Source organism: Halichoeres trimaculatus, unplaced genomic scaffold, assembly GCF_033239565.1.
Source record: "Halichoeres trimaculatus isolate MK-OKI-2021-1 unplaced genomic scaffold, fHalTri1.1 fHalTri1_scaffold_4, whole genome shotgun sequence".
NCBI classification, from domain to species: Eukaryota; Metazoa; Chordata; class Actinopteri; order Labriformes; family Labridae; genus Halichoeres; species Halichoeres trimaculatus.
Genome location: NW_027437182.1, coordinates 2,984,581 through 3,011,306, shown reverse-complemented (window position 1 = coordinate 3,011,306; position 26,726 = coordinate 2,984,581). Strand labels below are relative to the sequence as shown.

General features: G+C 39.2%; 1 protein-coding gene across 2 annotated transcripts in view; it reads right to left on the bottom strand.

Moving 5' to 3' along the window:
• The window catches only part of rhpn1 (rhophilin, Rho GTPase binding protein 1), a 30,206-nt gene extending 10,476 nt beyond the window's left edge, over window positions 1–19,730 (bottom strand). For both annotated transcript variants that reach the window (XM_074667496.1, XM_074667495.1), the window contains exons 1-5: window positions 19,641–19,730; window positions 9,649–9,764; window positions 2,574–2,702; window positions 1,559–1,634; window positions 20–97 (exon numbers count right to left, since the gene is read on the bottom strand). In XM_074667496.1, coding sequence (XP_074523597.1) covers window positions 20–97; window positions 1,559–1,634; window positions 2,574–2,702; window positions 9,649–9,764; window positions 19,641–19,724 — 483 coding nt within the window. In that variant the 5' untranslated portion in view covers window positions 19,725–19,730. The remainder of the gene's footprint in view (window positions 1–19; window positions 98–1,558; window positions 1,635–2,573; window positions 2,703–9,648; window positions 9,765–19,640) is intronic.
• Between the last annotated feature and the right edge of the window lie 6,996 nt (window positions 19,731–26,726).

Genomic DNA, 26,726 nt, shown 5'->3' with positions numbered 1-26,726 from the left:
CATGAGAGCATTTATTAACCTGTCTGAGCTCCATAAGCTCCTTGATCTCCTTGTCGTAGAGGGAGCTGTCCTCTCCGTAGTGCTCGCAGATGAAGTCCTGTGAGGGGGAGACAGACGTTAGACTGACACAGAGAGAAATCTGCAGTATGGTTCAGGTTTTCTTTAAACTTAAATAAACTCCAGAGGACTTCACTGATTTAATCGCCCCTCAGTGGCCTTAGACAGAAACAGACAAGGTACGTCCTAACCTACCGTTTTGGGACAGCCCGTTTGGCTACACTGGCTGCGTTTACGCGCAGTCATTAACCCTTTCATATTCAGAATATTAGCAATAACCTGTTTTTAAAAACCTGAAAACGGGGTTCCTCCTCTTCCTACCTGAACATGTGGTCATGTATACACCTATCAGGAAATCTACATCCACAGATTATTATCCACACACATTATTTTGTGTTCTGCGCATGTTCTGTTCACAAAGAATCTACAGGAAGTCCGCCACGCTGCTGTTGCTATGGATACAGGAAGAAAAAGTGGAAATGACGCCTGTTGTGTCATGACGTTTGTGTGTTGAGGTGTTGTCCGTGCGTGGTTGTTTCGATCAGGATACCATGTAAACAGGAATAACCCTGTTTGATCATGCATGTAAAGGGTTATTCCAAATGTTTCAGAAACAGGAATACTGACCTTAACCTGAATATAGACTGCATGTAAACGTAGCCAGTTTTAGCCGCATGCACAACTACAAATAATCGTCCAGTTAACTAATTACACCATGAAAAAGACGCAGGTGCAGATTACATCATAATTCAGGTGAACTTCCTGGAAAACCCCATCAAACATATCTGAACTGCACATGTCTGCTGCACATAAACAGCGACAATTCTGGCGTTATGCCTGGGACGTTAGTCAATAAATCAATTAATCTTAGGAGAAATGAAATGAACAGGATAATTTTGATGGCCTCGGTATATCGCCATGTTTTCTCTGTCTCTTGTTTCCACACAGGCTTGATATCAATAGTGTTCACTTTCTTCATCACTCTCAGCATCTAGGCTTGTTTGCTCCGTAGCTAAATGAACAGAGTGATGCAGGGCTGCTAGCATCAGGCTAGCGTAAATGCACGGAGTGCAGCAAGTGAGCATCGTTAGCTTGTCTGGGGACCCGCAGGTTAACGTAGCAGAAATTAGGAGGAAAAAATATAATTGTAAAGTGAAACGCCACAGCCCCAGTGTGGAACTCGCACGCTCACCTAAAACGCAACCAACCGACCCAGTTTTTGTACCTGGGAAGGAAACTGCACCTGTAGATGCAGAGCCTTCATCCCAACAACACTCACTGAGGTGTTTGATCGACAAGTAAAAACAAACTGAACGCACACAATGGTGTTTGCTCACAGGAAGTGTATTCTGAATGCTTCAAACCGAGACAACTGGGCTGTTTATAGCTTGGGATGAAGCTGATGAAGCCTCATGGATAAAAGAAGAAACGTCTTCACAAACTCATTTTCCTTGCTTATCATTGGACGTGCATGTGGGCTATGAAGAGTCGAGGCATTTACCTGGATAGAAACCGTGAAGTCCACCTCTTTGGTTTCTTTTAACCCCAGTGGGATCATGGGGACGTTGATGGCCTCGCTGTGAAAAGATAAAAAACTCAGTGGTACATGAAGCTTGTCTATTGGTGAGGAGCTTTACCTGGGATTATAACACCTGTGCTCTCTAACAAAGTGCTGAAGTTTCAGGCTTGCTCCAAACACAGAGAAATCTAATGTCATAGTGTCTGTTTGTGGATACTGGTTTGTACATCAGTTTACTACAGTACAGTAATACAGCTTTTAAAACAGGTTCAACCTCCTCTCTTATTCCCCACACTCTGTCCCAGTTTCCTCCTCCACTCACTGCTCACTGGGTAAAAGTGTTAAAGCCCCAAAACACAATAAAGAGTCCCTTTGTGCTGAAAATGTGTGTGTGTGTGTGTGTGTGTGTGTGTTTGAGCGTAGTGTTTCAGGGATTACACCTGATAAACACAAACATGTAAACACACACAGACCACTACCAGGAGCACACACTGCTGACCAGCATGTTTACTACTCCCAGCTTCATCCTGCTAATGAGCAAAGCCAAATCCAAGCATTAACCCTTCACATCCCAGCACACACGCCCCGCAGCCGACCCCCATCCCATTCACAAGAAACACACACACACACACACACGCCACGAGGTCCTTAGTGACACTCTAATCAGGGATTTATCCTTCCCACGACCCGGCAGCGTAGAAAAATCCCCTGAGTGTGAAGAGGAGACACACACACAAACACACGTGGACTACGATGATTATAGGGGGTCCACAGGAGGCATCGTTTGAAAATATGGTCTACAAGAAGTCTACTCCCAGAGTCCCCAGGTGACAAAGTGGTCCCCACAAAAACACCAGTCCAGGAGCAGGTAAACACAGAGCGTGGTGTCAACACAAACATGAAACTGATGCTTGTTTTCTCCAATTATCGTTCTCATTAAGCTAACAAGTGGAGGATGATTCTGAGTGTGTGTGAGTGTGTGTGAGTGTGTGTGTACCTGTCTGTCTGGTACACCTCCATGTTGCTGTTCAGCTCCTCCAGCTCCTCTTTGAGCAGCTGCAGGTTGGAGTTGACAAAGCTGAGCTCCAGAGCGACCGTCTCCTTCACCTTGTTGTTGCTCGTTGCTCTACGGACATAAACACACACTCACACACGTTAGCCTTCTTGTGGTCATCTGTGTTTCTGTGCTCATGTGTTTGCGTGTCTATGAACTTCACCATGCGTAATACAGAGAGTAGAGGAGAATTGTGAACGCACTAATAAATAAACTATATAAGAATCTTTAAAATAATAAATACATAAATAAAAATATATAAGAATCTATGAAAGAATAAATAAATGATGAATTAATAAGTGAATTATAGAAGAATCCACAAAAGAAAAGGCTAATAAAAACAGAAATATAAAGAAAAATTAAAAAAAATAATAGAAAAGTGCTTAATAAATAAATAAATAAATAAATAAATAAGACAGAAATGACATCCTGAAACATAAATAAAAATAACATAAGGCTGTTCAGGTTGTTGAATTAAAGAACAAGATATAAACTTGAACTGTAAGAGAGCTGACCTTTAACTACTACTTTATCTAGTTCTAACAGTAAGCTTTTGTGAACTTTAAGCAAAATAGACAAACTTCTCTAAATCCACCTTGTGAGATGTAAATACCTTGTAGGTTTTGTGACTGTAGGCTGAATATCTGGCTGTAGGCTGATAATTGACCTATAACGTGTGACTTTGCTGTAAAGAAATATAAAGTTATCTTTAACACTAGAACCACCACTGCAGTCTGACAGACACTTTGGGGTTTTCTTTAACATTAGCTAAAGTGAGCCTAGCATTAGCTCCTAGCTGTGTTGTTCATTGGCCTGTTTTGTTCTAGTTTTTATTCTTTGGTGATCATAATTGTTAGCTGTTGTCCAAAGGGCTCTAGTTAAGCTAAAGTTAGCTTCTGGAGCTTAGCTTCATTAGCTCGTCTGTAATAGCTGAGATAACGAAGGTTGTCAAACGTTGTGCTGAATGATTCAGTGTAAATACAGTAGCTCCAAATTAAAAGAGATACACTCTTGGTAAAGATGGTAAAAAGGAGGTTATATTTTTGTCATGAGCAAGCGGTAAACTCTGATCTGAGAATATGAGAAAACGCTTCTATTTCTATTTCTATTTCTAAAAGTTTGCATTTTAGGTCGGCTGATAAACGTGAGGCTGAAACACAACAAAACTTTTGCGTTTTACCCAAAAAACCGTTGTTGTGTAAACAGCCTCTGAGTGTGTGAGTGAATGGTTGTCTGTCTCTATGTGTCAGCCCTGTCATTGGCTGATGACCAGTCAAGAGTGTACCCCGCCTCTCGCCCAATGACAGCGGGGATAGGCTCCAGCCACCTGCGACCCTGAACAGGATAAGCGGTTCAGAAAATGAATGAATTAATGCATTTTTCCTGAACATGTAACACGTAAAGCGCCAAAATTGTTGGATTCTCAAGTTTCTGTAGAAGCTTGTTGATAAGTTACCCAAAAAACTACTGAGTACTTGTGAGAAAGGAGCATGCCACCTTAGTTGACAGAGCCCTGAAATGTCTTCTCCTCTTTGCAACAGCCGACTTGTGTGAGTCTGGCTTTTGACTGTTAATAATTTCCTGTTCTAAACAAACGTAATAATTAGGGCTGTCATTTTATCACGTTAATTAGATTAATTAATGACACCGCAAATTAACGCGTCATAAAAATCAACGCAGATTAATCTAGATCCCAAACCCGCGAGGCGTTCAAAGACGTACTTGTTTTCAAATGTCTGGCATTTACAAACAGTTTGTCCTACTTGGAAAAAGTGGTGTTCTCGTCAGATTTTCAAATTTCCGACAGTCCCTGAATGTATCACACCTAGCAACATGCTTTGAACGGGGGGAAGAGGGAGCGCTGTTAAGGGGACTGCCGTCCTCATCTCGTCTATTCACCCGTCCTTTTTGAAAATCTACAGAAAATCAACCGTTTGCTCTAGCTCAACTCTGTAAAAAACAGGTAATTTTACACTCTCTACTGCATCAAACAAGCCCTGAATGATCGAAAAATGTCTTGAATTTATATCTAAAAAGTAAGTTAAAAAGTTCCTTCCATCTTCCTGGTGTCATGTTTCAGCTTGGGGCTGCTCTGCACCAATCAGCAACAGTTTGTGTGTTCAGAGCATGTAAAACTGAAAATACTTCACTTTTCTTTGATCCAAGACTTGAATTAAGTGTTTTGTACATAGTTCCTCACAGTTTTTAGCCTTTAGCCCTGGTTCTCCTGACCTCATAGAAGTATAGAAGTTCATATTAAAGTGAAAATTGAGTCCACATCGAGTAAAAATGTTACAGAAGCAAAAAACGTCCTAAAAATCAAATCAGCTTATCTTAGGTGCAGGACTGTGTAGATTTTGTAAAGATAGAACCATAACACTTTTTTCATGTGTTCCTTATGCTTCAGGGTACCTAAAAATGTGTTGTATATATTCCCACCTTATTTTTAAATGTCTTTTAATGTAATTTTAATGTCCTGGAATTCAAATTCTTTATTTTGGGACCTTAAGCAGATATGAGATTAAAATGCAATTTATTAGATTAATTAATTACAAATCCTGTAATTAATTAGATTATTTTTTTAATCACCTGACAGCACTAGTAATAATTATGAAAAAGTGAATAAATGTAAAAAAAAAAAAAACATTCTTAAAGTTGATATTTCTGTACATATTCTAAAGCATTGACATTGGTGTCCAAAGGGGGTCCCCAGACTGAAGCAAATGCTGTTTGGGGGCCTTGGCTTAGTAAGGATGGGGAACCGCTGCACCAGGGGACTTGTCATCACACACTCTGAAGCTAGCCTGCAGGTTTGACTTCACTCCTGGATGTGATCAGTGAACTTGAGTCTGACAAAAGTCTGTCCTCACTCCTCACTCCTCCCCCATCCTCCTCGGTAAGACTCCCTGCTCCTCCTTACATCACACAGGGAGGGGGAGGAGGGGTCGACCTGCTGAGTAAAGCCAGCTCACACGCTCTGCACACAGTGGAGTAAAAAAGCACAGAATGTTCCTGTAAGTCTGAGGCATCATCGCTGGATGCTGTGGTAACGGGTGATACACACGGAGCTGGAAACGCTGCAGGAAAGTCCCCTTCACTGGGAAACGGTTGGAGCAGGGCGGCACTGAAAAGGAGCTTCAGTTGGGATGAACTGTTAGCTTTAATACAGGTAAAGACAAAAGACAAGGATTTTAGCCTGAGTTATTGAAGCATCAGCGGGAGGGAGATCTAACTCTTCATCCTCCATGTAGAGACAAACGTTTGTCACCAGAGTGTTAAATTAATCTTAAAGCTCTCCTTTTTTCAGTCTCCTCTGGCAATGATTTGCTTTGTCACGTCGGCAGGTGACCTCTGCAGAAACTGAAAGCTGTGACTGTTTAACCCTCAGCTCACACACGCGGTCAAAGTTCACCTGCAAGCTCCTGTGATAATCTTAATCTGTCCAGTCAGACCACTCTACCTTTACTACTCTTTTCAGCTGTCCCTTTCTCCCTTCTCCAGTCACACACACACACACAAACACACATTCACACACACACACACACTCCTACTGTATATCTAGGATCAAGCCTGAGGCAATCTGATTAGTCAGCTTTACACAGGCTGCCAAATATCCCCTTCACGCACACGGCCATTGCACGCACACCTCTGTGCTGCTTTTTAGGAAGAAAAATCTGAGTGTGCAAACCGACGTGTTTAACTAGAAGCTGGAAACTACTTCCTGCTTAAAAATATTCATGTGTAAAGTTCACAAAGTGATGGGGAGACCTGGGTGAGGAGCACACACTGTGACAGAAACCCTGGTGAGTTTATGCTTCACTCGGTCTTTAATTAGCATCTAAACCCTCTCCTAACCCCTCCGTGAGGACTCAAACAACCCACTCCTGACACTGTTTCAGAGTCCATGAAGTGAAACTGAAACCTTTGTGTGCATGTGGACTGGTCCAGTGACCAGAAAGAGGGAGGACAGAAGAGGAAAACAAAAAGGTCTGACGGTGCCAGACAAATAAGTGGGGGATGAGCCCGCTCTGTTGGGAATCTCTGCATGGGAACAGGACGGGAGGTGGACACAAAGCCGGCTGATTACAGGCGGGCGGGCCGCGCGGGGGTCCTCTTTGTCTCTGTGACCCATCGTCCAAAAAGAGAGGGCAGGAGCTCTTGTTTTATTTCCCCTGAACTGAGTCATCACTTTGAGGAAAAAAGCCTCATCGCTGTCTGAAAAATAGAGTTTGGTAGAAAGAAAAAGAAACTCTGATCCACGATGAGTCAGAAGAAGATGTTTTATAAGACTGCTTCACTCAGCAGCTCCAGGACAGGCTGTGATGCCTTTCAGAGCATTTGTGGGATAAAGCGTCCAATAAAAGTTCACCCACTGAAGCACTTGTTGTTACCAGGCTCAGACTGTTTTTCTTAGAAAATTACAGAGAAGAGGTCCTCAAAGACACAGAAACCACCGAGTCATCAGCCTCTGAACACCAGCAGAGCTTCTTCATTTCTTTTTCTCTTTCATCTCACTCAACAGAGGGTAGGGGAAGTATTTAAAACCTAATATCAGAGCAATAAAGTCAGAAACTAGGGCCAATCACCTGGTTCCAGACTCTATCAGAATCCGACATTACATCCTGATCGAGGATCAAAAAAGTAAATATCAGTGCTGTCAGGCGATTAAAAAAGTTAATGTAATTAATTACAGGATTTGTAATTAATTAATTGAATTAATCACATTTTAATCTCATATCTGCTTAAGGTCCCTAAATAAAGAATCTGAATTCGAGGACATTACAAATGTCTATAGAGGCAGGGTCTCACCTACTGTGGGTGAGAGCAGCGAGCTCTTTGGAGGAGAGCTCAGCATGGATATGAGGAGAAGATGTGAGATGACAGAGACATAGCGAGACGCTGCAAGTCAGAAAAGTTCAGGCAGCTCACGCTCCAACTGAGGATGTGTCGCGATAGTTCAGAGAGAAAGAGCGGCGCCATCGTGAGAAAAGACGACAGAGATCATGGAGAGGATCAAAGGATGGAGCGACTGAGATAAATGCGATCAAAAAAAGTAGAGTCCCGTTTTCTTGGGTAGTTTTGGTGCGCCCCCTGATCAGATACACAAGACTTGTATTTTCCCCTGAGCAACAAAACAGCTAGTGTGAGCTGCCACTTAGAGATTTAAAACTGAGCGGATACGGATCGGGTGTGGGTCCAGGGTGAGTCGTCATCATCTGCAGCCTCAATCAAAAAAATTCCTGCCGTATCTCCTAATAATTTCCAACCTGCAATCCAGCAGCATTGATGGATTAACCAAGAACACGATTATCCTTAGGGATGGTACCTTTTACATCTGAAATGATACTGGCCTGGCAACCAGTATCAGTGCTCAATGATATCAAGTTTTTTGGTACTTTTGTGTGTTTATGTGGTAAGAAATATTAATTTGCTTATTAAAAAAATATCAAAGTTTCCCATTTAACACGTTTATTTTACAATAGATAAACTTGTGATGCTGTGTTCATGTCCAGCATGGAAAGTCGCCTACTCTTCTGCTTCCTCAAAGTCACGAGGATGCGTTTAGGTACCTTAACATGGTACCTTTTGATTTTATGTGAAGTGGTACTCTGTACTACAGATAGTATTTGGTTGGTACCTAGGGATGGGTACCTTTCACATTTGAAACGATACGGTACTGATGCCCAGTACCTGGCAATCTGTACCGGTACTCAACGGTACCACTTTTTGGTACTTTTTTGAGTTTGTGTGGTAAAAAGTATCAATTTGTTTATTAATAAAATATATATTTTTTCAATTTAACATGCTGATTCTTCCATATATAACCTTGCAATACTGTGTTCATGTCCAGCAAGGAAACTTGTCTACGCTTCCACTCCCTTACAGTCACAAAGATGCATTCAGGTACTTAAACATGGTACCTTTTGATTTTACATGAATCGGTACCTGGTACTTTTGACAGAATTCGGTCAGTACCTATAGAAGTACCTGATTCGGTACCCATCCCTAATCATTGCATAAAAGTTTGAGAATTAATGAAGAGCTTGTTGATCTTTCAAGCAAATATTGACCATTTTCTGTTTGATTTCAGGATTCTTAGGATCATGGAGTACTTTAATAGATTAATACAGAAGAATAAGTCATAATACATTATAATTACAAGTAATCCTAAAGTCTGCTGTCCGTTGACCTTTGACGAGAGGATTTGGGAGGGAGTGCTGGGACAGCAGGAAAGAGGCCCTTAATTAAAGTCACTGTTGTTTTCTGTCGATCTAATTAGATTCTGACACAGAAAGAGAAGAAAGCAGCTCCCTGCTTTAATAAGGAGGCTCCTCCTCCTCATACTCCTCCTCCTCCTCCTTACACTCCCAAGTTGAAGCTTTATGAGTACAAGGAGTGCCTGCAAAATCACTGTGAGTGAGTTTTACACAGCGCTCTATTCACAAAGCTACCACAACAAAAGTCTGCTCCAAATGTATGCACATATATTAGGAGGAAACTTCCAGCCCTGAGTGAGAGTGAAGGAGAAACACGCCGTGGTCTGAGGATGTGTTGAGAAGAGAGGAAGAGAAGCTGTGAGGATAAAGATGACGCTAATGTTCTCAGAGAGACCACTTTGATGTTCTGCCACCGTTTCTTTTTTTATTCCCTCGTTTCTCCACCAATAAAACTCACAAGTTGGCTTTAAACCTGATGGAAGTTCAAATGTTTTTCTGAATGAGCGCAAAAATACAGAAAACAGGGAGAGGACACCCACGCAGAGAAACAACATGAAGCTGTGTGTTCGCACAAACAGAGCCATAAAACTGGGCTGTGCTGCAGTTTGTGTAGTTTAGAGGGCAGTGACCTCTGACCTTTTCCCATCACAGGACACCAGCAAAACCGTCACAGAGCTCACAGGGAAACAAAGAGCTGCTCACAGGAGACGGCTCAATAAGAAAGTCAGAAAACTTTATCTACAGAGTGTGTGCTGACAGAGGGATGGAGCATGCCCCTGAGAGTCTCCTGAACCCCTCACCTGAACAGGTTCTCTGCCCCCGCCCTCATCCGCATCTCCTTGTTGATCTGCTGGTTGATGCGAGCTCGCCGGTGCTGGAGTTTGCTGCGCTGGGTCTGAGCAAAAGGATCACAGCCCTGTAGGGAAACATGAACCAGGGTTACAATCAGTAAATCTGAGCATTTGGACACCTGGAGGAGTGGAGTCAGCTTCAACACCCCCAGAAACCTGACCTGGGTTTTTCAGAGGGGCTTGAAAACGTACAGAACAAATGTCAAACTATGACTGGTTGTATTTCAGCTCCATCGTACTATCTGAAAGACAGACAGCATTAACCAGCAGAGGATTAGTGAATTAATCCACAGACTGGCAGCAGCCACGCGGGTGAAGCTGCAGCCAGGTTACTAATGTTCTCCCTGCAAAAAAACCTCCTCTGACACAGACAACAGATTAGAAGACAATCAGAGGATAAGGTCAATTTAATTAGAGAGATAAAACGTGACTCAAACTGGTACGATGACGCTGGGAATTCACCTCACAAGCCTGTGTGTTCGACGTGGGATTACCAGCACCCGTGCTTTCACGCTGCAAGGATACAACGCCCGTACTGATGGCGCTGTTTTCTGACATTTATATAGATTCTGTTGATCATGTAAAGAGATTTTTTGATTACTAGTTAACCACTGTTTCACAGTTGATATCATGTATCATTCTCCTGCTCGGTCACATGACCAACTGCACGGAACTCCTTATCAGTGTGTGACATCATCACTAACTGCTGCTCAGTGAGGAGTGAAATATACAAAAGTTCCGGAAACAACTCCTCATAGATGCCACAATTTTACCCAAATCTCAGCAAAAATGTGATATTTTTGCAGGGAATTTTGTCAGGAATCCACCTATGTCGTTTTAAAAGCTGACTTTTACTTTTTTGTATAGAGGCCCAAATGTGGCAGCTTTCACGGTGATGTTCCGTGTAGTCCAATTCATTTTAAAGGGGGTGAGGTGAGACAGCTTCTTTGATGGCTAGTCATTCGAAAACCAGGTCCGAAACGTCAAAATCCCGAACAGCTTTTGTAAAGCAGGATCCAATCTGTCATCTCATCCATTTTCAAACCAATACCACTTACGCTTTAGGAGGAGATAGTTTTTTAGACAAGGCAAAAATGTAGAAAAGTCTTATTTTGAAAGGCAAATTGCTGGCTTCCTGTGGACATAGGGCTTTTGGGCCCAAGGAGCAATTTGTGGGTCTCACTGAGACGAACATTTTGACATTTGTTTCATCTCTCTATGACATTCCTACTGTCCGTTTTAGTGTTTTCTTAAGTGCCTAGGTGGCGCTAGAGAGAAAAGTAAGGGATGTTGGGGGTCAAGTTTGGTATTTTACGAATTTTTTTGACGCATGTTAGGTAGGTGCCAATTTTGATGAGTTTTTGAGCACATTCAGGGGCTCTCATAAGCGATTTAGCGGCAGAGTGAGTGTGAGAAAGAGGTCCTCTCCCTCAGGGCGAGGACCCTGATAAAGTTTTATCAACTATAAGTTGCCAATAAAGTTAATTGTGTGTGTGTCAATTTTAAAAAATTGGCACACACCCCACAATCGCAAAAAATCTGGATACCAAACATGAACCGAAACATCCCATAATATGCTCTCTAGCACCACCTAGGCACACTAAAACAGCCCTAGCGGCCAGTTGGAATGTCATAGAGAGATCAAACCAACACCAAAATGTTTGTCTCACTGGGACGTAAAAATTATACACCGACACCCCTGACCTATCTCGCACAGGAAGCCAGCAATTTGCCTCTCACAATAAGATTTCACCACTTTTTTACCCTTTCTGCAAAAATTATCTCCTCCAAAACCAAAAGTGGTGTCGGCTTGTAAATCGCTGATATGACAAACTAGACCCTGCTATACAAAAGTTCTTCTGGAAGTTGTTATTTTGGTCCCGGTTTTTGAATGGCGAGCCCTCAAAGTCAGCGAACCTCAAAGAAGCCCTCTCAGCTCCCTCCATTAGAATCAATAGGTTAGGAGCCTCCACTTTGCGCTTGCTGCTGCATTTGGGCCTCTAGATGAAAAAATAAAAGTCATACAGCTTTAAAAATGACATGAATGGATTCCTGACAAAATTTCCTAATAGAATATCATATTTTTACACAGATTAGCTCAACATTCTGGCTTATATGATAAGTTGTTTGTAAACTTTTGTGAATTTAAATCCTCCCTCTGTGGCTGCTGCAGTTCTGTGATGATGTCACACTGATGAGGAGTCCCGTGCAGCTGGTCATGTGACTAAGCAGAGGAAATAATACATGGTATCAACTGTTATAGCACTAAGAGGCCCAGAAAGGGATGAAACCCTGACAGTGGAGGGGAAACAGGTAAAGCTGCTTGCAGCTTTAATTTAAGTTGTCATAACTCTTAAGATATCACCAAATGATGTTGAGATATTGAGAGTATACCGCTTCCCTCTGATATTTCCCTCTCCACTTTCCACATCTGCCTCCCTAAAACTCAAAGCTTGGACCTAAATCATCCTGTGATGGTAACAGAAATAACAGTGAGATGCCAGCAGAGAGTGTAATGTTGGTCAAAGATAGCAAAATGTCAGAGATCAGTATATTTATGTTTATCTCTCCAGTGCTGGAGGAAGAAAGGTTCTGGCACATCCCTGCATGCAAGTTCAGAAAACTCTGTTTCAGCATGTAGCTTGAGAAAACATCTAGATAGTTGATTTTATTGATCGATGATTTGTAGTCCAGCTCCTCTGAGGTGCCCTCCTCTCATGTTTATTTCCTATAGAGACTCACACAACAGCAACATGGCTAGCAGCATCAATTACTAATACACAGTTTGTCCCTTTAAAAAAGGATCAGTGTTGATAGATTTCAAACAAACCACAACGAAGTCTGTTCAAAGACTGTTGGAGCTAAACGCAGCATGGCCAGTTTACTTCAACAGCTAAAAACAGAGGTGGCAGCCAGGTGAGAAATACTGTATGTCTTTCTACAGGAAGTGCAAGACCCCTGCCTACAGCCAATAAACACTCCCCAAACAGCAGCCACTATCATCCATTCTTCTGCTGCTGACTGTCTTACTTTTGTCCTGCAAGAGACTAATCACTTCTTGACTCTACCTCCTGACATATTTTACAATCCCCCCCAAAAATACACGAGAAAATACAGAGTTTTTGACCTCTACTGCAGCCAGCCAACAGGGGGAGCAGTTCTTGTGGCGACCTCACTTTGAGCCGAGCAAGATGACGTCCATTTTATTTATAATAATGTGTGTTTCTTTGTTGATATGTTTTCTTAATAATTTTAGTTGTAAACTAGCTTCGGAAACATGTTAAAAAAGTTCATATCATTTAAGCTTCTTTTGAATTTGACCCCTGATGATATCTCTCGTCCCTCTAAGGTTAACCTAAAAATCTTTCATTCTACACTGTAAATATTAGCATGTTTGACAATATTCAACAGTGACATATCGATAAATTGCTGCTTTATCACTTTATCACTTTTCAAGCTTTAACAGTTTCCAAGCTCTTTGAGCATAGACAGTAAAGTTACAGTATAAACCTGTAGTTCTGCTGTGAAGCTAATGTAACTATCTACCAGTAATTTGTTGTAAATTTTACAGTGTAGCATTGAGTTGACTCCTACAGCGACTAAGTGCAGCTTTTACTAAACTGTGCTTGTAAATTTCTAGAATCCCATTGTGCTTTTACTGCAAACTGACTTTGAAACACAGCTACTAAAAGCAAAAAAAAGCATCTTGTGACATGGAGAATCCTACGGCCCAGGATGTTGACACACATTTTTTTCTTGTCGACATTAGAGGTGCGAAAAAATGCTGATTCGGCATTACATTGCAATACTTTGACCTGTGATAAAAAAGTAATATTTCAACAAAGGATATTTTATTTAAAAAAAAATTCAGGTGAGTTGGAGGTACAATACATCTTCTGCACCTCCATTGCAATAGATGGCGCTAAAGAGCTATTCCTGCCACCTCCTTTGTTGCCCATAAACTGTATTAAAAATATAATCTCAACGTATATTCTTAAGTATTTTTTCCTAAACTTGATGTTAGATGATATTAGATTTTTTTGAGTTACATTGGTTACAGTGACATTTATCAGTTTCGCCGACTGACCACGTCTTTTTTTTTTTTTTTGCAACATTAGTTTAATGTCCCAGTAGTATAAGTGACAAACTTGACACACTTTATGTTTTTGAGTTTAGTGTTTGTATAAAACTCTGCATCTGACATTAGTTATTTCAAACATGAAAAATTAGAAAAGTTTTTTTTAATCAAATAGTTAACTGTGTAGAATATTTCTATTTTATCACAATATTGTGATAACATGATATTATCGTATCGTGAGGTTTTTGCCAAAACTCACCTCTAGTCGATATAATCTTTTATACTTTGACTCAAGAACTGACAGATGCTTAACTTCCCTCTGAGCTACATTTGAAATGTATTTGTTATTTGATGGAAATCTTTATCTTCTCAGAGTTGGGGATAGTCATACCTCGGTTTTGGACAGATGCAGGATACACGACACCAGAATGTTGCGCCCACACTGATACTGTTTAGAGTTGTGGAAAGACTGGTCATGGATGTGGATATACTCAATGTTTTGCATAATTCTTGTCAGCTAGAAGCAGTCAGAGAAACACATGTTGGTACTGTTGTCAGGATGTAAAGCTCACTGTGGAATCTGCCATCTCACAGATTGGACATCAACATGAAACTTGGCAGAATCTCCCTTTAATCCTACCTGGAGAACTGCAGCATTTTAATAGTACATCTCATTGGTGACCGTGAACGTCACATCGATTAGAAAGCTGCCTGAGAGGCTTAGTTCAGGGCAAAAAGGAAAGCAGCCAAAGATGATGGGTGTCAGAGAGCGTGAGGTGGTGACGGAGCTGAGAGCGGCTGTGGATGCTGAGCGTGCTCAGTTTGAGGAACAGTTTGGTGTGAAGACTGTAAACATTCAGCACATTCCCTGCCCTTATCCCGGAGACTCCTCTCTTCTCTTCTTTCCCTCCTTTTCTTAAACACTGCAAAAAACTGAAATCTTATCAAGTGTTTTTGTCTTTTTTTAAGTAAAAAACGTCTTATTATACTCGTGAGCCACTTTCAACTTATCAATCCAGAAAAATGTCTTGTTTCAAGTTATCAGAGTACAAAAATGAGGTTTGAATCGCTTGTAACCAGTAAAAAAAATCTGCCAATGGAACAAGAAAAAATTGCTTAAAAATTTCCTTGAGACTAGAACAATGTCTTAACACAAGTAACTTTTCTCTTGTTCCATTGGCAGATTTTTTTACTGGTTACGAGCAATTCAGACCTCATTTTTTTCCTTAAATAACTTTAAACAAGACATTTTTCTGGATTGGTCATGTGAATTTGGCTCATATTGAGTCTAAAAGGGAATTTTCTACTGAAAATAAGAACACTTATCAAGAACACTTGATAAGATTTCAGTTTTTGCAGTGAACTCCTCCTCTCTATCTTTGTCATCCTCTTGCACCACGTTAAGTTGTTTGTTCAGCATGGACACGTCAAAGTAATCCTCAGAGGGCCTGCGTGGATTAGACTCCTGGACCAGCTCCCACCTTTGCTCCTCCGTCAGAGGGGCAGGAGGATGGAGTGGGATGGACATCTCTGAGCACAAATCTTATTGTTCAGCCGGAGACAAACAAGTGGACACAGGATGAGGAGAAGTGACGTGGTCTAGATGGAGGGACCACATCTGTTACGCCTACAAAAGTGCTTAGCAACAACATCCGGACTTTGGGTATCAATTGATACCGATGTTAATATTTAAGTTCAAAGGCAAAAAATGAGTTGATTGAAAAACTGAAGTTTTTATTAATCAAAACTACAAAATAGTTAAATGTTTACCAGCAGTTTGGTAAAAACAAAGCTTCAGAATGTACAGAAATAACTATTCAACTGAAAACTTTTATACCCTGTAGACTGGTAATGTAGCAAAAAACAAAGACAGTGTCTCACAGGTTACATCCCAAATCAAGTAGCCAAGAGCGCTGATTAAAAAAAGGCGAAGAGCTGGCACCACGGATTGGCCCCTTCCCACTGCCCTATCTCGTTTAAAAAACCAAGTGGGCCTATGTGACACTGCACTTGATTGGTTTAAATCCTATCTGACTGATAGGTCCTTCAGTGTTAATATTTTAGGCTCAGAGTCATCTTCTGCTCCTCTGTCATGTGGGGTCCCACAGGGCTCAGTCTTGGGGCCATTACTCTTTTCTTTGTATATACTGCTTTTCAGTCAAACCCCTCCTTGCTTGTCTTGAAGACATTAAATCTTGGTTGGCCCTGAACTTTTTAAACTGTAACGAAAAGAAAACAGAGGTTATGGTGTTTGGACCAAGTGGCCCCTGTGAGTCCACCTCTGTTGATCTTGGACCCCTGACAGTTTATTTTAAATCAACTGTTACCAATCTGGGTTTTAAGCTGGACAGTGATTTTAAACTAGACAGCCAAATTAAAAATGTTGTGAAGTCTTGTTTTTATCACTTAAGGCGGTTGGCAAAGGTCAAATCTTTTATGTCCAGGCAGCACTTTGAAACAGTGATCCATGCTTTTATCTCATCACGTTTGGATTATTGCAACGCACTTTATGTTGGAGTGAGTCAGTCCCTGCTCTCCCGTCTGCAGCTGGTCCAGAACGCCGCTGCACGACTTTTAACCGGTACAAGAAAAAGAGAGCACATCAGCCCAGTACTGGCTTCACTCCACTGGCTGCCTGTGACTTTTAGAGTTGATTTTAAAATTCTTATGTTTGTTTTTAAATGTTTAAATGGCCTTGCCCCGCCTTACCTCTCTGAGCTTCTTCAGCCCTACTCACCCTCTCGGTCCCTCAGGTCGGCCGACCAGCTGCTCCTGCAGGTACCAAGGTCCAGGAAGAAGCTCAGAGGGGACAGGGCCTTCTCTAATGTTGCTCCCCGATTGTGGAACTGTCTTCCCCTGCACATTAGAGAGGCCCCTTCACTGTCCACTTTTAAAACACGTCTTAAAACCCATTTTTATTCTTTGGCTTTTAACTCCAGCGAGACTTAGTTTCTTTGCCTGGTCTTATTCTCTTTTATTTTCTTTTATTCCCTTTTTATTTGCTTTTTATTGTTTTTAAAATGTTTTTCTTTTATTTGTCTGTTTTTAATTATCTGTTTTTATCATTTCATTTGATCTACCTGTACAGCACTTTGTCTACAGCTGTGGTTGTTTTTAAAAGTGCTCTATAAATAAAGCTGGTATGGTATGGTATGGTACCCAATCCAGCTTTGAGGGGCGGGATTTCACCACAGTTTGGGGGTTCTGGGAAATATTAACAAATCCATGACGTTTGTGGTCACTCCAGTTTACGAAAAAGGACAACACCATCGACCTGTTTACACGCCTTCCCCTCCATTATCCAGCAGATTTCATCATGATAGAAAGAAAAAAAATTGTTAGTTTGCTCGCCCTGGTATGAAAGGCTAACTGCAAGTTATTTGTTGTAATATCAAAGCAAAGTTGTCACATTGTTGTTGTTTTTCTCCAGGTTGTTTGATGAGTAATGGCAAACAAGTGTCAGAGAGAGATACAGACATCCTGAAAGTCCCACTCTACAAAACAGTGAAGTAAATTAGTGCCATTAAAACTGCATGGGCATTACCATGCACAATTAAAAAGTCATTTTCATGCCTCTAACTTTGACATAGATTTTTCCTGTGAGGAGTTATCAATTTGCAACTTTCATTGCTTTTTGCAACTCCTGTCCCAACAAAGCCACTGCAAAGATTTATTAAAAACTTTGTCAGGGGTGTAAATGCTTTTCCGTGTTACGTCTGATAGTAAATCGAGTCTTTCAGAGTTTTATCTCATTTTGCAAGGAGAAAGGTTTAAACACCTTGTTTGAATTTGACTTTGTAATCCTTGTGTCCCACGTTCTTTGAACTCCATCTCAGGATATGCCCTCTACTGGTTCATGTCCCATCTCTCTGGGCGATCAGTTAAGAGTGTCATGGAAAGGAAGAGTGTCCGAAACAAGCAGCTTATACACCGGGGTACCCCAAGGGTCAGTGCTCGGTCCCCATCTGTTCTCCAAATACACAATCTCACTCTGCTCAATAACCTGCTCACATGGCTTCTAAAACCACTGATATGCCAACGATACCCAGATTTTCCTGTCGTTCTCATCAGACAATGTTACAGTCTCAGCAAGAATCCCATCATGCCTTGCTGATATCTCTAAATGGATGAATAATCCCCAACTTCAACTCAATCTATCGAAGACTGAGCTCCTTGCTGGTTTATACTATCCTCTGATCTGCTAAATAAATTGAATTGAATCTAATTGAATTTTATTCCTCTTGATATCACGGTTTTGTTTGGTGTACATACCTGATACTTAGAGTACCGCTGCAATATCTGCTTCATTGAACACTTTCTATTTTTATATTTTAAGTAAAATAAACTAGGAATGGCCATTTCAAGCAAAAGAGCTATTTGATATTCGGTGCGAGACTAACTTTGCAGAGTTTGCACTGCATCTTTTGTTCGGTTATCTTTTGAAAGGAGTTCCCAAGTTGTTGCTTTTGATGTAAAAAACTTCCAACCTGTTGACTTCTGGTCGGGCTGAGTTCATTTTGTAATTTTGTTGTTGCCATAGTCAAGTTAACACGATCTGATTTAGACATGGTTTGCTTTATTTCAAAAGTCAATTAGCATTTTAGATGGTTTCCTTGCCTAACTTCCTGTCCCACTCAACCTGCTTTCGTGTGAAATTGCCGCGTAACAGCTCCAGTATCCAGCATAAAACTGCAACCTGTCGCAGATAGGGATGGGAACCAAATCAGGTATTTTTATGGGTACCGACCAAATTCTGTCATAAGTACCGGGTACTGATTCACGTAAAATCAAAAGGTACTATGTTTAGGTACCTAACTGCATCCTTGTGACTGTGAGGGAGTGGAAGAGTAGGCAGTTTTCCATGCTGGACATGAACACAGAACTACAAGGTTATATATTAAAGAATTTGAATTGACATTTGAATTTTCTTTTATACTTCATTCCCCCAAAAAATGATATTTTTTTACCATATAAATTAAATAAAGCACCGAAAATTGGTACCGTTGAGTACCGGTACCGACTGCCAGGTATCGATCATAGGTACTGTATCGTTTCAAATGTGAAAGGTACCCATACCTAGTCGCAGACAGGACAAAGCCATTGCCACATGAACTCTTTATTTTTTATATTAATGACTATCTGAATATTTTAAAACCATTGCCCATCCCAAAAATAGACTTCTATGACTAGCTTACCATTCTTGCTTAAGCAAGTAAAGTGGAATAGGATGACAACTATCATATGCAGTTTCTATCGTCTAACAATGTGGTTGAAGAATTATTTTTATGACCCAGAAGTTGATAATTTTGTCTTCAATGAAAAAAAAATGTAGTGAAAAAAAAGTCAGGATAATTCAGATTTTACAAAATATCAGGCTCTCAAAAGTCATGTTTATTAAAACAAATAGTGTTTTTAAGAGTCAGGAGCTTGGGATGAAACTCATTCCTCTCTAATGGGGTGGGAAAAATCTTTTTACAATACAATAATCATCTTGCTGGTGTGAAATGTCTGTTTTGAATAAAAAAGCAATGTAAATATATTTATTTACTTTGATTATTACAATAATTTTGAAACACTATTTGGAAATTATATTTAACATTTGATGCAGAATTGTAATATATGACAGGGTGGCAAACATTGAATCTTTAAATCGTAATATCACTGCTGTGTTGTGATATTACCATTATAAGGATGTTGAATCAGGTATCACATTGTGAGTGTCCCTGTGGCTCCAAAACCTAATCTGTAATTCTCTACAGATTATGACACACAGAGGGTATTTCCTCAAAGTTCCGGTGTGTACCGCTACCGTAAAGACGTGTGTGTGTGTGTGTGTGTGTGTGTGAGTGTGTGTGTGTCTCACCTTTCGGATGCTCCCGCTGTGGCTGCCATCTGTGGGTAACGTTAAGGGCAGGTCGTCGTCCGAGGCACCGTCTGACAGGGACATCTCCGACTCTCTGTGAGGGTAATGTCAATATTTATCACGCTTTGGCTTCTCAAAACAGCACGTAGTTCAAAAACAACCCAACATTTGTAAAAGTTAACAAAATAATACAGACACTAACAGCATTTACCCCCAAACGGGACGTTTAGTTAGCTAACGTTTATGAGCCGCGGTTTGACAACTTGCCTTGGCGCAGGTTCCTCCATCGTGAAACAACGACAAAAACAGATAAAAAGTTCCTACATGTCTCTCAGATTTGTTCGTCTCCAGATCCCCAAGAAGCTTTGAATGTAGATTAAAATATGAAAAACCTTCTTCAGCCCTTGAAAAGCCGTCTTCCACTTATTTAACTGTGATACCTCCTCCTCCTCCGCTCGCCTTTTTCTGACTTGTGTGCAGCTGCAAGAGCTTATCCACAGAGGCGGGCTTTACGGGTAGAAGCGAGCCAATCACGTCACGGCATGCGAGAGCGACGCTTCATGTAGCGAATCAGGCGGGAGATTAAGACCAACTGACATGCTGAGTTGGCCAATCAGAAGTTGTTCTAAGCGTCCCCCTACTCTGCGAGCCGTTGCTACGGCAACATCAGGGCTGTGGCTCGTGTGTGGGCTCCATTGTAGAAGCCCCGCCCCCTGTAGGACTGAAAACATGTTAAGAAATAAATATATCAAACTTTTGTTCACTAAGGAAGCCCTGCAGGATCATTTTGGGACTTTTGCCCAAGATATATTTACTATCTGTATCAGAGCTTTCCAGACAAAAAACTTAGCCACTTTAAAGAGCCGTTCTACAGGTAAAAGCCCTAGGGAGTCAGAAATTATTTTAGGTTTTATACGGTATCTGTTTTCCATCTGCTTATACCCCACAATATCACACTGCTGCACCAAATGGAGCAAATCGAGTGCACGTTATTTGCACAATAGAATGTACTCCAAATCAGTTTTTTTTTTTTGTCTGTTTGGTTTTTTTTATTCTATTGTATTCTTTGTTGTTGTTTTTTTAATTGTTTTGTTTTGCTTGTGAGTGCTTTTTGTTTTGTTTTGATTTTTGGGAGGGGGTTTGTTAGTTTTTTCCACAATTACATATACTCCAAATAAGATTTTTTTGTTTGTTTGTTTATTTGTTTTTATTTTATTCAAATTTTTGTTGCTTTTTTTCAATTTTTTCATTTTTTTTTGGTTTGTTAGTTTTTTGTCTTTTTCTTTTTTTGTTTTCTGTTTGTTAGTTTTTGTTAGTTTTTTGTTGTTTTTTGTTTGTTTTTTTATTTTATTTTATTTTGTTTGTTTGTTTGTTTTTTAATTTTATTCTATTTTAGGGTTTTTTATTCTTATGTTTTGTTTTGTTTTGTTTGTTAGTGTTTTCTTGTTTTGTTTGTATTTTTTTGTTCTGGTTTAGATTTTTGGTTTGTTAGTTTTTAGTTTTTTTTTTTCTTTTTTTTGTTCCCTTTTTGTTTGTTTTTTATTTCATTTTTGTTTGTTTGTTTATTTTTGCTTTTCCTTTTTTAATTTTTTGTTTATAAAACTTTTTGTTTTGTTTTGTGGTTATATCATTGTTTTTTATTTTATTTTATCTTTTTAATAAAGCTTGAGCAGGGACCATCCAAACCATACATCTCTTGCAAGACCCTTCTGTCATGAACTTAGAAACAAATTAAATGGCAAAAGGATTGTTTATTTGGCTTTTTCCTCCATTTTATCGAGAGTACACACATTTTTTAGTTGTTTGTACTTTGTTTACTCCTTTGTAGTCTTCAAAACCACCATGATGGATGTTAGTGAAAGGAAAGCCCTAACTTTTGCACTTAAAGATCACCAAAAGCAATTCCTGCACATCCAAAACCTAATTAATCTGAGCCCCTGTGCTGGTTAGTGATCACATTTTAGCGTATCGACCTCTTGCAGTTTATCTCACCTGCACAAGACCAGACAAACTAGATTGTTTCAGACTTTACTGCGGTGTGGACTTGTAAAATAACCTGCCCCCCATTCAGTTTTCTGTAGGACGCTGCTATCAGGCAGAAGTCGATGCTCCTGCTCGGTGCTTCCTAATTCGTCCGGCCATATCTCCGTATGTCAGGTCCTCCTGTTCTTGTCCCTGGCCAACCAGATAAAGGTTGGGAGCTCTTTCTGAGAAATCAATATCTGCATCCAGGCAGGTCGATGCTCAGCTCCAACATTTAACTTTTTGGCTGCAGCCTTGAACTTTAAGCTAAGACCAGCTCACTTGCAGGGATTTATTGGGACAGGGGCCATGTGTGGAGATTAGCGGGCATTTGACTGTGGATGGACTTTGATTAAAAACTAGCAATTAAGACAAAAGAACAAGAGTTTTTGCGTTAAAATTGAGTCAGAAAAAAACGGGGATGGTGAAATCTGTGTTTCTTTGACATTTATTAGCCTGTTTCTTAATTTACACGATTTATCTGATGCATTTAAAGAGTTCAAATGAGCAGATAGAGAAGAGAATTCAGGTTGTGCTGAGGGTTTTGAGTGCTTTGCATCAAAGAAATTAAATGGAAGATGGATTTATTTATTTCTGTTGTACACTCGACTCTTTATCGTAGCTCTACTCCAAGTCACTCACTTTAATATTGGATTATAATTACTGACAGATTAACTGTAATCCATCATTAAACTTTTGGGCTGTAACCTCAACCTCTAAGTCCAGATCACCTGCAGGGATTTAGTTTGGATCCAGCTCCTGTGTGCGTAGATTGTATTTAAAGATGCAGAAAAAAGTGCTTAGAGAGTGAGTTGTGTTTTTATGACTGAAGGAAAGAAATGAAAGCCGACAGTTTGATAAACTTTTGCGCTAAGAAGCACGTCACTTGTTTGCGCTGTCTGGAGAGTTAATGTCTTGCAGCCTAATTTCCTTATCCTGACTGATTGTGATCACATTAGCTGCAGTGCTGTTGTCATGCACACGTCTGGGCCTGAAGCATGACGCTCTTTTGATGTGTTACTGGAAACATTCCTCAGAGAGTTTGGTCCATATTGACATGATAGCATCACACAGTTGCTGCAGATTTGTCGTCTGAACATCCATGATGAGAATCTCCCGTTCCACCACATCCCAAAGGTGCTCTATTGGATTGAGATCTGGGGACTGTGGAGGACATTTGAGTACAGGGAACTCATTGTCATGTTGAAGAAAGCAGTCTGAGATGATTCCAGCTTTATGACATGGAGCGTTATCCTGCTGGAAGTAGCCATCAGAAGATGGGTACACTGTGCTCATAAAGGGATGGACATGGTCAGCAACAATACTCAGGAAGGCTGTGGATTTTTTTTTCATTTCTTTTCTTTTTTCTCTTTTTTTCTTCTATTTTCTTTTTTTTTTTTTTCATTTTTTTCCTTTTCTCTTGATTTTTCTTTTTTTCTCTTTTTTTTCTTTTTCCCCTTTTTTCTTTCTTTTTTCTTTTTTTTCATTTTTCTTTTTTCTTCTTTTTTCCCTTTTTTCTTTCTTTTCTCTTTTCTCCTTTTTCCCTTTTTTTCTTTCTTTTCTCTTTTTTCTTTTTTTTCTTTCTCCCCCCTTTCTTTTCCTTTTTTCTTTCTTTTTATCTTTTGTTTTCCTTTTCCCCCCTTTTTTCTTTTTTCTCTTTTTTCATCTTTTCTCTTTTTACCCCCTTTTTCCCCCTTTTTTCTTTCTTTTTTCTTTTTTTCTTTCTTTTCCTTTTTTCTTTCTTTTTTCTTTTGTCCCCCCTTGTTTTTACTTTTTCTCTCTCTTTTTTTCTTTTCTTTTTTTTCTTTTTTCCCTTTTTGTCTTGATTTTTCTTTTATTTTCTCTTTTTTCTTTTTTCTTTTTCCCCTTTTTTCTGTCTTTTTTCTTTTTTCTCCCCTTTTCCCTTTTTTCTTTCTTTTCTCTTTTTTCTTTTTTCTTTTTTCCATTCTCCCCTCTTTCTTTTCCTTTTTTTTCTTTTTTTTCTTTTGTCCCCCCTTGTTTTTCTTTTTTCTTTTTTTCTTTTTTCTTTTTTCTTTTTTTCCTTTTTTCTTTTTGTTTCTGTGGACTTTAAACCATGCTCAGTTGGTACTAAGGAGCCCAAAGTGAGGCAAGAAAATATCCCCCACACCATTACACCAGCAGCAGCAGCCTGAACCGTTGATACAAGGCAGGATGGATCCATGCTTTCATGTTGTTAAGGCCAAATTCTGACCCTACCATCTGAATGTGGAGCAGAAATCCAGACTCATCAGACCAGGCAATGTTTCTCCAATCTTCTATTGTCCAGTTTTGGTGTTGCTGTGTGAATTGTAGCCTCAGTTTCCTGTTCTTAGCTGACAGGAGGGTCACCCGGTGTGGTCTTCTGCTGCTGTAGCCCATCTGCCTCAAGGATCTTTAAGGACTCAAGTTTTTTATTTGCCATTCGTAGATGGACCGACAGTCCAGACACATTGGAAATCTTTTGTGGGTTCTCTCAGAGTCAAAGACAAAAGATATAAAGGATATAAAGATATGTATAAAAGATGTAAACAGGGTATGTAAAAAGTTGAAAATAGAGAAAATAAACTCTTTAAATAAAGAATGTGAAACAGATTCCCCCACAATGCATCACAAAACGTCACATGAGGTCATTCCTGTCTGTGGCCATCGGGTGTCATAACTCATCCCTGTAAAATTTCCATACCTGGACTCCAGACTGTAAAAAATGTGCATTATCTGCTTTATATAATTCATTAGTGCAATATCTTTAATTCTACATATCCTTTAAGATTTAATATGTAAATATTGATTTTCTTGTATGTAAGCTCTTTATGGTACTTATTGCTAATTTTATTGCTTACTTATTGTTTACTCTGGCACACTTCACTTAGTTTATTGCTTCTTATTTTATTGCTCTTTCTATTTCATTATATTCTTTATTACCCTTTTTTATTTATTTTTTATTTCCTACTGCTAAACCAATAAAGTATTTCTGATTCTTGATTATAATTATCAATTTCCCCTGACGGCAGTTCTTTTGTCTACCACTAGAGGGCACTTTCACCCTTTGACAGTCTGAGGATCCCTCTGAATTTGCATGCACTAACAACTGGATTTAAAGCATGTAAAGAGTCTAGTTTTAATATTTTACATTGTTGTACTTTTTTAATGAAGAGAGAAACACTTTGAAATGTTGGAAAGATCATTTTAGAAATCAAAACCCTTTTAGGGGAAACACTGGTGGTTGAAATAAGGATAGCTGAGGAATGACTGTAGTTTCTTGACCATTGCTTTCTCACCGTTGGTTGTCGCTGCTGGAGGAACGGTCAGAGTCAGGAGAGTAAAAAAGGTGACAGCTCTCAGGACGGAGCTGCTGAGATGACAGGAGGTCTCTGTGAGCCCGGGCGGTGCTGGGTGGGGAGGTTTGTGGAACAGATGGTTACCTGCGCGGGCTGGACAGGGTGGCCTCCTCTCCTCTCCTCTCATTAGCTCCTGTGTCATGCTCCTCTTTAATGAAGGGGGAGCTGGCAGGTAACAACCACGGGAATGTAGGACAGTGGAAACACTCCAGACCGAGCCGTGGCTTTAAGGTGATTAAATATTAAGAGTCGGCTGTGATGTGTGTGCTGTCAGATTAAATACATCCTGGTCCAGATATTAACCTTTTAGCAGAGGGGGATTTAATTCTGTTGGCTCATTAAGGTAGCAAAAAGGTGAACCAACCTTCAAATTACTTCTGAGACACTGATTTTACAGAAGAGATCTGTTGGAATATGAAGCAGATTTCCACAAGTTGAAGATGTTTTTTAAAAAAAACACTTTAAGCTCATTAAATAAATTACACAACTATTATTATTTTATTTTTCTATATTTATCCTTTATTTTTTATTCAATTTTCAAAGATATATTCTTTATTTTTATTTGTTTTTTTCTATATATTCTAAAGTTTTGTTTTATTTTATATATATATATATATATTCTTTATTTTATATTTAAGTTTTCTTTATATTATCTGTATTTTTTTTTATTTATTTTCTATATATTTTCTTAAGTTTTATATTGTTTTTCTATTTATATTCTTTATTTTTTATTTAAGTTTTCTATATATATTCTTTATTTTTTTCTGTATTTATTCTTCAGTTTTAATTTCATTTTTCTGAATATATTCTATAGTTTTTACTTTGTTTTTCTTAATATATATTCTTTAGTTTTTCTTTTAATTTTCTATATATTTTCTTTAGTTTTTATCTGATTTCTCTAATTTTATTCATTATTTATCTTTTATTTTTCTAATTATATTTTTAGTTTTTATGTTATTTTTTTTCACTACATATTTTTTGTATATGAGTATACTTTATATCTTTACTCTCTTTATTCTATTTTACAGAGTGTACAGCTAGTATTTCTGTATTATTTTCTGTTTACATTATTTTCTTGTTAATTGTTGCACCAAGTCAAATTCTTTGTATGTGCAAATGTACGTGGCAATAAAACTTGATTCTGTTTATTAGAAAAGACAGAAAACAAGGTGTAAAGACTTCTGAGGATGCACTTTGGTGTTGCAGAACTTGAAGCTTGTTAAGCTAGAGCAGATTCAGCCAAAAATATTCATTTTTTTTTCTTAACAATGATGCAAACGTATATTATTATCATGTTTATTAATTATCTCTCAATACTAAAAAAACAAACTAAATTCATGGTTTTTGAAAATCAAAGTGAAATAAATGAGGATAGAACAATTAAAATTAGTAATGTTTGCATGGAAAGATTTTTCCAAACCAAATTTCTTAGGGTTGTGATTGACAATAAGTTACCATGGAAACAACATATTGATTACATAAAAGGTAAAATCTCAAAGTCAGTCAAAGTTTTATCAATGGTTTTTTAATGATTGTGATAAAACAAGATTTTTCCATCATCTTCCTCCAATGCCTCAGTCTACTTGAAAAAGACTTAAGGAAACCAGATCCGCCAGATCCAAGTCCTCCTTCAGCTCAGTCAGAGCCACAAGAGCTGCATACCGTAAACTCTGCTTTCCTTGACCTACTGATTATTAGAGGTTTGGATTCTGATTTATCACAATAA